The 15,429-nt window shown below is 49.1% G+C and overlaps 1 protein-coding gene across 3 annotated transcripts in view; it reads right to left on the reverse strand.

Annotated features, from left to right (window-relative positions):
- Nucleotides 1-1,330: 1,330 nt before the first annotated feature.
- Nucleotides 1,331-15,429, reverse strand: part of ZNF341 (zinc finger protein 341) — a 71,079-nt gene continuing 56,980 nt past the window's right edge. For all 3 annotated transcript variants that reach the window (XM_027867031.1, XM_027867030.1, XM_027867029.1), the window contains exons 5-15: nucleotides 14,827-15,087; nucleotides 13,342-13,537; nucleotides 12,175-12,259; nucleotides 11,597-11,787; nucleotides 10,841-11,031; nucleotides 10,168-10,376; nucleotides 7,285-7,381; nucleotides 5,719-5,851; nucleotides 3,343-3,454; nucleotides 2,567-2,637; nucleotides 1,331-2,271 (exon numbers count right to left, since the gene is read on the reverse strand). In XM_027867031.1, coding sequence (XP_027722832.1) covers nucleotides 1,769-2,271; nucleotides 2,567-2,637; nucleotides 3,343-3,454; nucleotides 5,719-5,851; nucleotides 7,285-7,381; nucleotides 10,168-10,376; nucleotides 10,841-11,031; nucleotides 11,597-11,787; nucleotides 12,175-12,259; nucleotides 13,342-13,537; nucleotides 14,827-15,087 — 2,049 coding nt within the window. In that variant the 3' untranslated portion in view covers nucleotides 1,331-1,768. The remainder of the gene's footprint in view (nucleotides 2,272-2,566; nucleotides 2,638-3,342; nucleotides 3,455-5,718; nucleotides 5,852-7,284; nucleotides 7,382-10,167; nucleotides 10,377-10,840; nucleotides 11,032-11,596; nucleotides 11,788-12,174; nucleotides 12,260-13,341; nucleotides 13,538-14,826; nucleotides 15,088-15,429) is intronic.

Below are 15,429 nucleotides of genomic sequence, written 5' to 3' on the forward strand. Positions count from 1 at the left end.
CTGTCTCCACATAAGCTCCTTGAGATGCGACAGTTTTTCATTGTTTTTGTATCTGGACCACTTGACGCACCTACCACTCACGGATGCTGGCAGGATCAGAATGGATTGTCCAGCATCACATAGTGACTTCATTCTAGGGCTATTCTACTGTACCATGCCGCCTTGGAGCCTCTGTTCTCCATGGGATGGTCAGGCTCCCAGGAGAGCACAGCTCTGTCTTCCCAAGGTTCACATGACTGAGGTGGAGATAAAGGAAAGGCAGCATGGTACAGTGAGAAAGCTCTAGCTTTGGAACAGAGGTCCTGGGTTCAAATTCTGCCCCAGCCACTTTGCCTGTGTGCCTTTGGGCAATCTCTTACCCTTTCTGGGCCTGTTTCCTCAGGTGAGAAATGAGGGGTCAGACGAAATGACCTGTAAAGCCTATAATCCCATGCATCACACAAGGATTGCCTCACTCTTTAAAGTCTTTCTCTTCACATCTGAAGAAGGCTGGTATTTCCATCATCAAACAGCATTTACTCCACTGAAGAACACCCCACAAGGGCCACTATGCCCTTGCCTTATTCTATTTAGAAACATGTGTTTTGTAGGGGCCCCTCTGGGGACCCCGAGTTAGCTGTAAGCCCAGCCACAGGGTGAGGACGAGGGGTGGAGGTGGAGGTGGGGGCGAGGGAGACAACTTGATGTAAGACTGTGAGGGGACAGGGACCTTCCCCCAACCCTTTGGATTCTGTTCTAGCTCCTTCAAGTCCCTCTTTTCCCCTCACCTCGAGCACACCCAGAAAAGCCTGGCTCTGCCTCTTCATCCCTCCCAGTACACTTGGGCCAAGGACTAACTGAAGGCAAGGGCTACCAAGTCTTGGTGGAATCACGTCACTTTACAGCTAGAGCGTCTCCTTGTCTCATGGGTGGGGGGGTGCGGGGTTGCTGTGACCGGGTTTTCTCCCCCTAACCCCCAATCTCCTTGACCAACAGGCTCAGGGTTCACCTTACTCCTGCCTTATTTCCTCCAGAGGCAGGCCAGAGGGAGGACAGCAGGCTATACAATGGTTTCTTCTCCTCTATGACTGTCTTAATGTTTATGCTCCATCCCATATCCTATGTCTGATGGCAGAAACAGGTAAGATGAGTCATTGGCCCAGGCTCTGTCCATCCACGCTTTCTAACACAAAGTCCCCATCTCCTCATCCCCTTCCCCACCACCGTCCCGTCCTGCCCCAAAGGGTGGTAGATTATGAGAGAAAAGTAGTCAAAGGAGATAATAGCGTCATAAAACCTCTCCTAGGCCTTGGCTGGCCAAAAGACTTCCCCTTATGTGTAAGAGCCAGTATAAAGGACGGGAGGCTTTTATAAATGACATTACAAAAGGATTTTCATGGTTGACTTGCTTCCAGATGGAAGGATCATTGGTCTGCCCTCACAAAGGCCATTTGCCCAAATACCAGGCATACTGACTGGATCATAAACCCAAGTCCGACACGCATCAGGTCCCATCTCCCAAGGCTCCCAGGGCAGGACCAGGCCCAACAGCAGCACCATGGGCTGGCCTGAGGCAGTCCCTAGGATTCACCCTGTTTGCATAACGGGGTTCTACCTAGCCTTTACAGGCCCCAGTAGGCTGTTGTCCCCCCCTCTCCCTATCAGGGCAGGGAAGAAGCCTGAGAAGTACTCTGTCTGTGCCTATGGCCCAGGACACTCAGCAGCAGCAGTGGTGGGGAGCTCAGCCCCACCAGTAAACCCAGGTTCAGCCACAAGCTCCCCACCGCTGTCACTCAGTGGTCTGAATATACACAGGGACGGCCAGCATGGCACAGGGGCCCTCGGCTCCAGACTGCAGTCCCGCCAGGGTCAGGTTGGGGCCCATACTGTCCGAGTGCCCAGGCACCACCAGCTCAGGCTCACCACCCACTGAGCTTCCCACCACAATAGACAGTACTGCATCTGACTCTGGGAAAGGGTCTTTGCTCGTGCCCCCTCCCTCAGGCCCCTCGCCATTGCCCTTGAGTTCCTCCAGGTCCAAAGCGTCAGGCAGGGCTGTCTTGCGGCCCCGAGCCCCCCGCTGCTTCGGGGGTCGGCGGGCCTGGGCGTCTTTGTCCTTGAGCAGGCCCAGCCGGCAGCGGTGCTCTTTCAGGTACTTGTTCCGTGTGAAGCCCTTGCCACAGCTGGAGCAGCGGTACTTATAGTTGTCGGTGTGGGAGCGCTGGTGCTCCACGAGATGGGCCCGGCGGCTAAAGCATTTGCTGCAGAACTGGCAGTTGTGTATCTTCATCCCTGTGTGTGAGCAGAACGGACAGAGGGGGCAGGGAAGTCACAGAAGCCCATCCTCAGGGCAGGGGCCACCCCCTGGGGCACACAGGGGGAATACTGAAGCACCCAGAGGGCAAATGCTTTAACCAAGCTCATTCAGGGGCAAAGTCAGGGCCAGCTCGGTTTCCTGATATCTAGCCCAGGTCTTTGTCCTTGGACATAAGCATCTTCCCATCACAGGGAAGAAAGAATGCATTCTCTCCCCTTCTACCCAGCATGCCACTTTCCCCAGGAGCTTCTGGGCATGTGAGCCACTTACCTGAATGGGAAAGGATGTGAGCCTTCAGCTTGTCTGGCCGATTGAACTCCTTACTGCAACCTGTATGCGTCCTATAACAACCAAATCCTCTTATGTCCGGGAAGCTGGAGCCACTCAGACTGACCCTCCCTCCATGCCACAAGAGGCATCTTATCCTGCAAGCAGCGCCCCCTCATCAGCTCACTAGGAGAGGGGGCACTTGGGGCAGAACAGATGAGGTAAACAATGAATAAAAGTCCAAGGATGGAAGGGAAACCTTCCACCCTGGAGTCTTCCCCAGAGCAGGGCCCTAGTTTTACCAATGTGGATACTTTTTTAGGGAGGGAGGGCATCTGTTTACCAGTTTCTGGGAGCAAGTGCCCAAGGACTGATGGACTTTCTTGCCCCTAGAACAAAAAAGGCTCAAAACTCATCAGCTTCAACATCAAACACATTTCCTCAACTCATAAGAGAAATACAACGTCAGAGCAAGTAGGGACCTTACACAGATCATCTAGCTCAACTTTCTCATTTTACATATGTGGACACTGAGATCTTGAAGAAGGAATGGGCCTTGACAAAGACACCCAGTCCCGGATTCTTTCCATGAGACAAAACATAGCCCCTCCCCCACGTACTGGACACCCTCACACTGTTCTGGCCTGCCCCACGTGCCATCCAGGGGCTCTGATGGCTGCAGCCAGCAGCATTCCTTTGTTAAAGCCTGCCCTGGGAGGATCGGCAGCCCTTCTTCTACCACCCTGGATTCACCCCTGCCCAAAAGTGATGCTACGTACGAGAAGGGGCACGTGTATTTCTTGGTTGGCTCGTGGATCAACATGTGTCGCTTCAACTTGTCTTTCCGATTAAAGGCTGAGTCGCATAAAGAGCATTTAAAGGGTTTTTCACCTGTATGGGGGAAATAGCAAAGGCCCAAATGACCAGGGTCCAATCGTCTACAGTCCTTTTCCCTGAAATGGGAAGCAGGGAGCTCAGCACAGCATTGAGAAGCCTGGGAGAACAGAAGCCTAGGGCACTCCTACCACCCTTCTTCCTAAGGAGCAGCAAGGTGCCCAGCTAGCTTCAGAGTCAGGAGGGAGACCTGAACTCCTCTCCCCTCCAGCACCTTCTGGTGATGACCCGGGAGAGGGCATTGAAACTCACACAATTCTCTAAGACTGTAAGGTACAGATCTGTATTGGTGGGTGGATTTCCTCACTGGGTAGTTCCATTTATTGAAGAAATCACAAGGCCAGGAAAAAAAAATATTACTTTGCTGAAGACAGAAGAAAGGAACAAGCATTTATTAAGCACCTGCTGTGTGCTGGGGATTGTGCAATTATTATCTCATTTGATCCTCATAACAACCTGGAAGGTAGGTGCTATTATTACCTGTTTTACAATTGAGGAAACTGAGGCAGACAGACCAGTGTCACACAATTAGTAAGAGGCCTGATTTAAATTCAGGTCTTCCTAACGTGGGGCAGCTAAGTGGTGCAGTGGATAGAGCTCCAGGCTTGAAGTCAGGAAGACCTGAGTTCAAATCCAACCTCAGACACCTACTGGCTATGTGACCTGGGCAAGTCACTTAACCTCATTGGCCTCAGTTTCCTCACCTCCAAAATGAGCTGGAGAAGGAAATGGCAAACCACTCCAGTATTTTTGCCAAGAAAATCCTAAATGGGGACCATGAGGAGTTGTACATGACTGAAACCAGTGAATAACTACCTGACTTTAGACCCAGCTAGGTGGTGCAGAGGATAGAGTGCTGGGCCTGGAATCAGGAAGATCTGAATTCAGATCTGGTCTTGAGCACTAGCTGTATGACCCCAGCCAAATTACTTTACCTTTATTTGCCTCAGTTTCTTCAACTGTAAAATAGGGCTATTGTTATCAATAGCACCTCCCTCCCAAGGCTGTTGTGAGGATCAGATGAGACAGTAATTGGTTTTTTTTTTGTTTTTTTTTCAACATTTATTTATCAACATTCACTTTTACAGGATTTTGAGTGTTAAATTTTCTCCCCCTCCTTCCCTTCTACCCTCCCCAAGGTGGCGTGTGATCTGATATGGACCATACATGTACAATCATATTAAACATGTTTCTACATTAGTCATATTGTAAAGAAGAACCAAAGGGAAAAACCACAAGAAAGGAAAAAAATAAAAGGAAAAATAGTATGCCTCAATATAAAATAATAATTGTAAAGTCCTTAACATAGTACCCAGCATATAGTAAGTGCTGTATAAATGTTAGCTGTTACTATTATCCACTGTACCACCTAGCTTTCTAGAACAGAGAGACAGTCAGGAAGAAGGAAAGGAAAGAAGGAAGGAAGAAAGGGATGGAAGAAGGGAGGTATAGAGAGCACTAGACCTGGAGTTAGAAATTTCACGGGTTCATATCTGGTTTCAGACACCAGCTGTGTGACCCTGAGCAAGTCACTTAACCTCTATCTGCCTTAGTTTCCTCATCCGTAAAATGGGGATAATAATAGCACCTACTTCCCAGGGTTGTCATGAGGATCAAATGAGGTAATATTTGTAAAATGCTTTGTAAGCCTTAAGTCACTATGTAAATGCAAGAGTTGGGAACCTGGTATGAGGGATACAGGCTCTGAATTCCTAGAACCCTACAGTAATGCTTATTGCTGAGGTCAGTCATAAAATAGTCTGCTTTACTCAAAAAGGTAAATACCCCCCCAAAATCAGCAAAGCCCCAGATCCTACTTGTAGGGACAGCCATACAGACCCAAACCAGAGGGAAAATGAGGTTATAATAGGAAGATTACATCAGATGTCTTCTCCATAGAAAAGTGGGGAGCTAGGGAAGGATCTACGAAGGTAGTAGGGCCTGAAAAGAGTTTCTGAAAGAGGGTAGAGGGCTAGGGATGATGTGTGGAGACTGTCCCCAGGATATGGGTAGCATGAAAAACAACATGGGAGCAGGGGGGAATGAAAGGAGATAAGGATCAGGGGGTAAAAGGTATTTGGACCAAATTGGGGAAAGAGAGGCAAATGAGGGGGAAAAAACCTTAAAGGTTTTTTAATATCAAGAGATATTCTTTAGGCCTGTGAGGCAGTGAATGGGGGATGTGACAGGTAGATAGCAAGAACAACGCCAGGGACAGAAAAGGCTCCAGGCAGCAGCTCTAAGTGCCTGCCTCCACCTACCAGAATGAATGTGGGCATGCAGCTTGAGGTAGTGCTCCCTCCGGAAGAACTTCTTACATATCTGGCACTTAAACTTGCCCCCGCTGCCATGGGTGGGCAGATGACGTCGAAGGTACCGCTCACAGGGGAACACCTGGGAGAGGAGGAAAGAAGGCAGCATCAGGGACCAAGCTCACCAGGAACCCCTGCCTTCTCCACTCTCTAGCCCCATGACTTGGCTCTTGGGGCTCTCCCCACTAGGCTAATTTAAGGAACATTTTCCTATGGGGGAGTGAAGACTTCTATTCTGTAGCCTACGAGATGGAGGCAGAAATCAGCTCTGGCAACTGTAATTTCACTGCTTACCCTTTCTCCCACATCCCTCTGCCCAGAGAAAGGCAAGAATGCAAACCGTACAGAAAACACTGAAACCAATCAGTCAACACAGATTTGCTAAGTGGCTACTGTGTGCAAAGCCCTGTGATGGGTACAAAGACGAATAGGACATGGTACCCACCCTTGAAATGCTCTTTTTTTTCTTTAACATCACAGTGTGAGTTCCTCTGTGAAATTACACCAAAGTGTAGGATGTCTTGGAGGAGAGGGGAATGCCCCACCGTGAGGCCTCCAAATATGTGTGTCATTCCATTAGCATTTCCTCCCACCCAGAGGGGTTTCCCCCTCCCCTCAGGGCTCCAGGACAGAGTCCACTGGAAAAACTGGGCCAAACCAATCTACCACGGCTGACCTGACCACCTGCTCCAGCTCCCCCCAGAGTCCCCACCCTGTGGCCTTGGGGACCGAGGCAAAGACACAGAAGAGCTACTAACCAGAGCTGGGGCTCCAATTCCCCTCCTGAGCTACCTCAGTACAAAGCAGTCAATCCTCTGAGATTGGCCCTGCCCCCACGGCGAGCCTCTCACTTCCTTATCTATAAACAGAGGAGTAAGCAGCTAAATTTTAGTTTGGAGTTTTCATGTTCTTTGTGGGGGCTCAGGGCAATGATCAAGTAAGCTGTGAGAATCCCCATCTGTCCCTTGACTCTCCATGGCCCTAAGCCCTTGAGGAAGGCGGGGATTGAGGTAATGACAGGCAAGTCTCAACCAGAAAAACCCCACATACTACCAGGTTGAGACAGCTGAGTTGGGGCAGGGGTACAAGAAAGAGGCTGCAGCAGAGAGCAGATCTGCCTCTGCCTAGACCTGGTGCCCTGGGTCACAAAGAGCAGGGGGATTATTTTAGCAACCAAGCCCTAACTCACTCCAACCTGGTATGCCTCAGAATCACCACTGTGGTAAAAGACAGTAAGAGCCCACGAGCCCTCCAGTCCTTGGGGTGGGCAATTTGGGGTCTGGCAGAGCTCAGGATCTAAAGCCATCCATAACAAATGTTACAGAGATACTTGGGGACAGAACTGTATTCTTTAGGAGTAAAGGAATGAGTGTTGTCTTCTCACCTGAGACACCCCAGAGGACCTCCCAGTACGTACTGAGGTAGGAAGGGAGAAGGAGAAAAAAAGGAAAGAAATCCCAGTTTCTGGGCCACCCACTCTTTCTAGGCACCTTTCAGGGGGAAACTAGCACTCACCTTCTGGCAGTGTGGACAGGGGAAGTTGTGAGTTGCTGTCTGGAGGTGGTGCTCCAGGGCTTCCGGGGTAGAGTATTTATTGACACATTTGACACACCTGAATGGGAAGGAGTAAGGAGAGTTGAAATATTGGAGACTGGACTCCCCAGGACAGGCAGTCAAAGCTCAAGCCAGACCACCCGTTTTTTGCCGTCCCAGAAACCTGTCCAAGGAACAGCAGGACCTTAGGAATGGAGGAAAAGGATGGTCAGCCAACAAGGCAAATCAGCAGTCCTCCATCCTATTCTCAGGATCCCTGCTGCCTCATCTGTGTTGTGGCCTAGTAATCACCCTCTCTGACTAACTCCGTTTTCCCAACTGGCTGTGCCTAAAACTTTCAAGTTCCTTTCTCATTCCTACAATCAACTAGCACAATTCTTTTTGAGCCATGGGGCAAACTCTCTTCTTAGGCTCTCAGGCATTCTACTAGGCCTTCCAAAAAATGGTTTTCAAATACCTCCTGCCAGCTAATCACTTTGATGGTGAAGGAAAAAAAAAAAAGGACCACCAACCCACATGTTCCCACTTATTACAGAAAAAAAATAACCAGAACAAATAGGAAAATAGTTCAATTTTTTATAAGCTACAGTAAAGAGAGCCTTAGTGATGAATTAATGTCAACATGCCATGATTTTTTTCAGTACAGAAAGTTCCTCCACCAATAGCAGCTCATCTATACCTGAGTCCTTCAGGTCTCAGCTCTGGTACCACTTTTTTCATGAAGACTTTCCCATTCCCCCAGGGGCTGGTGCTTTCCTCTCCAATTATCTACTTTGTATCCACCTATGAATTTGAATGTTGTCTTTCCTGGCCAAACTGTGAACGCCTACAGGACAAGAAGGCTTCATTTGTGTCTTTTATCCCTAGCCCCTAACAAAGTTTCTGGCCTAATACATACCTCTTGGTTGGTGAGTCTTAAGGAGCTGCCAAAGGCTCAGAGAGGATAAGTCACTTGGCCCTAACTGTCACAAAGCTAGGATCAAAGGCAGGACCTAAACCCAGGTGTGACTCCAGTTCTAGCACTCGATCCAATAGACCATGTCGACTCTCAATGAGAATTAATGTCAGAAACTAATACAGATGTTGTCAGGTTACAGATATTAATATTAGCAGAGATCCACCCCCAGACCCCTGGAGAACACTCACAGAACAGTTGGAGAACTACTGCCTTAATCTGAAGAAGGGGGGAAAAAGGAAGGGGAGAGAAACAGAAACAGAGATGAAGGGGGGGAAGAGGAGAGGAAAGAAGGGGAGGGGAGAGGAGAGAACTGTGTGTATGTGCAGCCACATATATGTGAGTGAGACAGAAACTGTCCTCCACCCTAAAGGCTTACAAAACCCTAAGTCCAAGTGTGAACCACAGCAAGATCTTCAGCAAACAGAAAGGTGGTGATCCTTGAGCTAATTAATGCTCACCTCCCAGGTACTAGACACAATATGAAGAACCCATGCCTGCTTTCTCAGCAGACTGTGCTACCCTCATCTCCTAAGCACAGATAACTCTCAGAGGTGAAACACTTTTTTCTTTGTTTCTGACAGTGTCAATTGGTGCTTCATGTCCTGAATTTCTCTTAGCCTGATGAGAAAAGTCTGTATTTTTCAACACCAAAGAGAAAAGTTTACACACTTCCAGTTGCTACTTCCTAAGGTTTAACTGGATTCCAAAGAAGGATCATTGGGGAGGATAGAGGGAGGGCACAACAGACCTGAATTACGCTCCCTCTCCCACACTCCTCTTTTCCAAGTTCTTTCTGAAATCTGCTCAAACAGTATGGTCCCAAGATGCCTCCTAACCTTTGGGCTCTGACCCCGTTGAAGAGCCAGATCAGAAATCTTTCGGATTCTGGCTGGAGAGGTCTGGTTGCCTAGGATAGACTTCTAATCAAAAGGGGCTTTCTTCCAGACATACTTGGACATAAGACTTAAAATGGACTAAGGTTTCTGTGGCTCCAAAAAGGGAAGGCCAAAAGGTGTTTATAGCAAGAAATCAAAACTCAGGAGCACATCCTGGGGTTCAGATCACTTTCCAAAGATGAAGGGGAACAGATTTAAAAATTCAGGTTTCACATTTAGAAACCTGCACATTCATAGGTTCCAACAAATAACCTCGGATGTCCACACAAATACTGCACATTATGAAAGACAATGTGGGGGTGGAGTGGCAACAGTACTTTCCTTGGGGGGAGATGATCTGGGTTCATCTCACCCCTGCCACTTATCAGTGGTGTGACCATGGGCTGGTCATTTCACCTAATCTATGTTTCAGTTTCTTCATCTATAAAATAGGGATATTTGCAATCTCTTTCTGACACAGTTCTTGTGAGGCACGTATTTTATAAACTTTAAATAGAGGTTGTTATTATTATAGATGAAAAAAGTTGGTTTAGGGCAGATGACACATTATATGTTCAAAAGAAAAAAAAGCCTCAGGCATGGATATTGGACATGAATTAACCAACTAACCACCCTGTCCCGTCTGTCAGACCCCACAGCTGGAAACGTGAACCAGCCCCTGCTAAATGACCTACACTGTTCCTTAGCTCCTGGTGCCCTCCCTTTCCACTCCAGCCTCATCCATGACTGTCAGAGCCTGGTCCTTTCTAGATGTCACCCATGCTGTGAGGACACAAATATTTAGGAACTTGTACATGTACTAGTCCCAACAGATGACCCATGGATATCCACACTAATACTGTCAAGAAGAAAATACATCTATGTGCTCAGACTCCTGGCACCTCCTTAAAGGTCTGCATGGGTTCTGAGCTTCACAAAAACTCAGTCCTGCCTGCCCAGGATTCTGTCATAGGCAAAAGTAGCCCCTGCCTGGAGATGCCCTGACATTACTTGTAGACCGTGACATCCTTCTTGGGGCTGTGCTGAGGCAGGAGGCTGTGAGAGTACTGGTGCACACCCAGCTCATACAGAGAGGGGAAGTCCTTGCTGCACAGGTGACATCGGTAGCTCAGCTCCTCCTGGTGACTCTTGATATGCTCCAGGAACATGTCTAGCTTCTGGAACGTCTGGGCGCAGCTCTTCACGACACACTTGTACACCTGGAGGGAGGCCCCAGGCAGTGGGGAGAAAGGGGTAAGCAATGGGGAGGTGTGCCTGCCCCTTCCATTCCCTGATGTCAGATCAGTCATGGCTCAGGACCTAGACAAACAGCCTCTATTCCCTCCTGCGAGGATGATGCCATGGACAGGAGGCCTGGCTGAGGATAAACCTGCTTGGAGCGAGCCCTGAGCCAGATGCATTCACTCCCACAAGCTGCCCTTCTCCTGAGGTTGACTCAGGGGCCTGCCTTTACTGATGAGGCTTGTGGCCCTCTGTGACAGGTCAGCAGACAGGCCTCACTCAAGTAGGATTTGGCAGGGGGGACAATCGCCCCATGTCTCTGGCTGAGCTGTCCCTTTCCAGGTTATCTCAAGGCCACTGGTATCAAAGGAGGGTGCCCAGTTCCTTAGCCAGGCAGGATTCAGGAAGAGGGTGAGGATGGAGTAGACCAGTGACTGCCTACCTGCTCATTCTTATGCTGGGTCATATGTGACTTGAGCTGGAAGTATGTACTGAACTTGTTTGGACAGAACTGACACTGGTAAGAGCTGTCGATGAGGACCACCTGCTTGGCTTCCAGTTTTCCTGCCTCGCTTTCATCAGCTGAAGCCAAGACTTGAGGCTGGGGAACAGTCCTGGGGGGCTGGCTAATCCCTGCAGAAAACCACAGAGGATGAATCAGGACAACGGACGGGAAAGAGCTCAATTAATCAGCATTTACTGAGCACCGACAACGTGCTTGGTGTGATGCTAGGCATTCTGGGAGATAAAAAAGAAAAATGAGTCTTTCCCCTCAGGGAGACAACATTCACATGAAGCGCTTAAATAACTGTACCAGGCAGTAAACCTAGATTTACCATGCAGCCCTTAGGGAGGAGGGGACTGGACAGGAAGAGCTGCATCCTGCCTGCCAACTGAATAGTCCTAGCCATCTTGAGGCTTGAGGATACTTGAGACCAAGGTACCCACCAAGAAAGGCACAGATACCCTCAGCCCCAGGGACCACAAAGGAATGTTCCACAAAAGAGGAACAACTTATTTGCCTTGGGGAACATGGAATGACACTTCTCTGGTCCTCCTCTTGATACAGAGTGTTAACGAACCTGTGGGCGTAAAGCCGAGCAACCCAAAGGCGTGAGGATATCTCTAGGGCTGCCACCTCAGGCCCTGGTGCCTGACCTGCCCCAATACCCAGCCCCATGGCTCCTCAGCTTCACACCTGGGTCCTCCTCATTCTCCTGCTGGGTGGGGTTCAGGGCCATGACCTGAACAGTCACTGAGTTCCGGGAGATGGTGCACCCATGCCCTGGTGGCCACACCTTGTGGGTCTGCATGTGCTTCTTGACATTTGACTTCTGTGCAAAGGCCCGGCCACAGACAATGCATTGGAAGGGTTTCTCCCCTGTGTGGCTAGAGGGAGAAAGAAATCAGTCGTCCAACCATTTGCTTAAGAGAGGGATGATGGTTACTCTCTGGAGCCAGGAGAGCTCAGGTCACACTCCTGGGAAGACCCCATGGACTGATGCAGAGAAAATTCACACCTGAACTGCCTGTACCCACCATACAAGGGCCCTGGAAGGGTAAAGGGAAAAGAAGGATGCCTTATTTGCTCTGGAGACATTGTCATTTTTCCCCAGTGCTCCAGGCAACAGAGAAAAAGATGCCAAGGCCCTGCCATGGTCAGCACTCCATAAACAGTGGGGAAGCTGGGGGCAGCTGCAGCCTACCAGTCCAAGGTGGGGTAGAAGGGCTGGTGCCCTCCTCAGAGATAATACCTGACCTTCCCCTCCCAGGTACCTTCGGATGTGCTGCTGCAGGTCAAAGTTCTTGGTGAATGTCTTGTTGCAGTAGGTACACTTGAGTTTCTGACACTTGGGTTTTCCTGCAGTAGAGATCAAAATGAGAAGGGGGGAGGAATAAGGAGGAATTAGAACAGGAGGAAAGTAGAGGGTAGGGCTTTACTTATAGCTCACCTGCATGGCAGCAGCTGCACTAGTGGAGGCATCATACATGGCAGAGGCAACAAGGGAAGGCACATATTTCCCTGCTGAGGATGAAAGGACCTCAGCCCTGAAGCCCTACCTGCAAAGCCTCTGAAAAGCATCCTGGTCCTCTTCTCATTCAATTTCTGCCACCTCAACCTGAGGCTCCCCCACAGAAAAGGCCTCAAAGAGAAGGCTCTTAATCTCTTCTGTGTCATGGACCCTCTGGGCAGTCTAGTGAAGTCAATGGACCTCTTCACAGAATGGTGTTTTGGAATGCATGGGATAACAAAGGAAACCCATTATATTGAAATACAGCTATCTATCTATCTATCTATCTATCTACATCTATATTTTTTTTTTTGGTGAGGCAACCGGGGTTAAGTTACCTGCCCAGGGTCACACAGCTAGTAAGTGTCAAGTGTCTGAGGTCACATTTGAATTCAGGTCCTCCTGACTCCAGAACCGGTGCTCTATCCATTGCCCCATCTAGCTGCCCCTACCAAAATATATTTTTAAGAAAAACCTAACTACATGGACCTCAGATTAAGAACCCCTACCCTAGGGCCACCTCAGGTGTGCCCTGCCTAAGATTGTTAGCCAAAAAAGAGAAATTACCCGGGTAGCTCACATACCAGAAGTAGAAGCCCAATAGGAACTATCTGCCGGCCCCTTCCACATGATGTCAATTCCTTAGGGCAGGAACGGTGGTTGCCTTTCTTTGTATCCCAAGTGCCTGGGATAGTAAATGCTGAATAAATGTTTATTGTCTGGCTGTCTGATCACTACTAATGTGTGACTCCCAGCTTTGAGGTCTTAGGCTTATAATGGAAGCTGAATACAATTAATTATATCATTAAATTCATGCGGTCCACACAAGATTTCTGATCATGTGGCCTACTCCTGAAAAATCTGGATGCTCCTGACCTAGAAGGGTAACCCCAGGAATCAAGCACTTTGCTCAAAGGGACCCGGACCCTACCTTCTTGGAGCCCACCATCGCTTTTGGGGCGCCGGGTCTTCAACGTGGAGGGGGAATTGAAAGCAGCCACATTACCACTGGCGGTGCTGGTCAGGGGGGCAGGTGGGGTTGGCCCTTTGGGTTTGAAGCCCTGTTTCCCAGGGCTATACACAGGGGGGCTGGGGTACACAGGATTCTCCACACACTGGTTTGGGACCTGAAAACACAAAGTTATCAAGGAGAGCTCCCCAGTCTACTTAGAGCCGCCTGAACCAAGGATGGAAGTTACACCTTTATAAATGGTAGCACCAGGTGGGACCTTAGCAACTCTAGTGAGTCCCTGTCCTTCTCTGGGCCTCATATATCCTCCTCTGGAAAATTCAGGGAGGTAAATGAGATGATCAAGAAGGTCCCTTCCAGCTCTAAAATCCTCTGTTTATGAGAGATCTAAATCAAACTCTACTCAGCAGAACCTCATCCGAGGATCAAAAAAGTTAAATGATTTGCCTAAAGCCACCAAGTAAGCTAGGGGATCAAGCCAAGGCATCCCCATTTCAGGACTCCGTCCATTTTATGCTGCTTCTTTCTTAATTCTCCACAATCTTTAAGCATCTTCTCTTCCTTTGCATTTCCTCCCAGTGCCCAGCATATAACTCATAGTATTATATGACAGTGTAAAATGCTTCCTCCAACTTGACCTGTCTAGCCCCAGCCTGAGTGAATTCCTCCTACCTAATAATCCTGCAGGAAATTCAGCCAGTTCACCCTCTCCCACAGATCTCAAGTGACAACCCACTCTTACATCTCCAACTCAGCACATTGGCCAATGGCTGGCCCACAGGAAAGGCACATGTGAGCTCGAGAAAACAATAAATTAACATCTAAGAGGTGTCAGCAATCTATTAGAAAAGCCTGAGGAGTCAAACTGCCCTGTGAGCTACCCACTCCCAAGAGGCCCAAGCACAGTTTAAAGAGAGAAGTTTATCCCCACTGTCTTCAAAGGGACAGTCCTGGCACGATCAAAAGGCCACAGGTCTGGAATCGGAAGAGATCTCAGAGGCCTCAGAGTCCAACCCCTCTCGTTTTATAGAGAAGGAAACTGAGGCTCTTGGTGGGAAAGTGACTTGCCAAAAGTCACACGGGTCGGAGGCACCTTTTGAACACAGGTCTTGGGACTCCAGAGCCAGTGCTTCTTCCATCCTGCCAAATGGAAGCTACAGCCTCTTTGAGAATCTTGTCTTCAGCCTTGACATTGTGTTAGCAGCTTTTCTCCCCTCTAGTCCCACCTTTCTGAGATATCTGTCTTCCCACTAACAGCCCAGGACAGTACCCCACTTTTGAGCCTTTTCATCCGAGCCATAGTGTAGGCCCCTGACTGCCTCTCTCCCAACTAGGATCCTGACAGTGTCCATTGCTTTTTATCCTGTCACCAGGAAACCTCTGGATGTGCCCTCCCTCACTGGCCTCACCTCCCGGCCCCCTCCCCAGAGATGAGTGTCCCGTTACCTCCAGAGGTGGGTAGGGCTGCATCCCCAGCGCTTGGATCTCTACCACATTGCTTCCTGCCAGGGGGGCAGGGGCATTGTAAACCTCTACCACTCCACTGCTACCCGTGTTGGGACGTCCTGGAGCCCCAAGGTTCTGCGGAGGGGGAGGGGGAGGAGGAGGAGCTTGTGGGGGAGGGGGAGGGGGCAATGGCGGAGGTGGGGGAGGAGGTGGTGGGGGCTGAGGGAGGTAGCCAGGCCCTGAGTGCATACTCAGGCTGCTCTAGAATGAGAAGAGGTAAAATAGAAAATCAGAAAGAAACATGGCATTAAGACTGGGTATCATCATAACAGAAAAATACCTTAAATTTGTTTAGCACTTTACAATTTATAAAGCACTTTTATGTAAAATAGCCCATTCGAAGCTCACAAGAATACTATTACACAGGCAAGGTAGACATTAGCACCACCCTCATTTTACAGATTAGGAAACTGAGATTCAGAGAATCTAAGTAACTTCAGCAAGATAACACATACATCACGTCTCTTTCAACCCAGAAACCAAACCCACCTATGTGAAAAGCAGAGTTATTTGGGGAATAGGTTTGGAGGAGGAAGCTGAAAG

This window comes from Vombatus ursinus, unplaced genomic scaffold (assembly GCF_900497805.2).
Source record: "Vombatus ursinus unplaced genomic scaffold, bare-nosed wombat genome assembly UNPS02014785.1, whole genome shotgun sequence".
In the NCBI taxonomy this organism is placed as follows: domain Eukaryota; kingdom Metazoa; phylum Chordata; class Mammalia; order Diprotodontia; family Vombatidae; genus Vombatus; species Vombatus ursinus.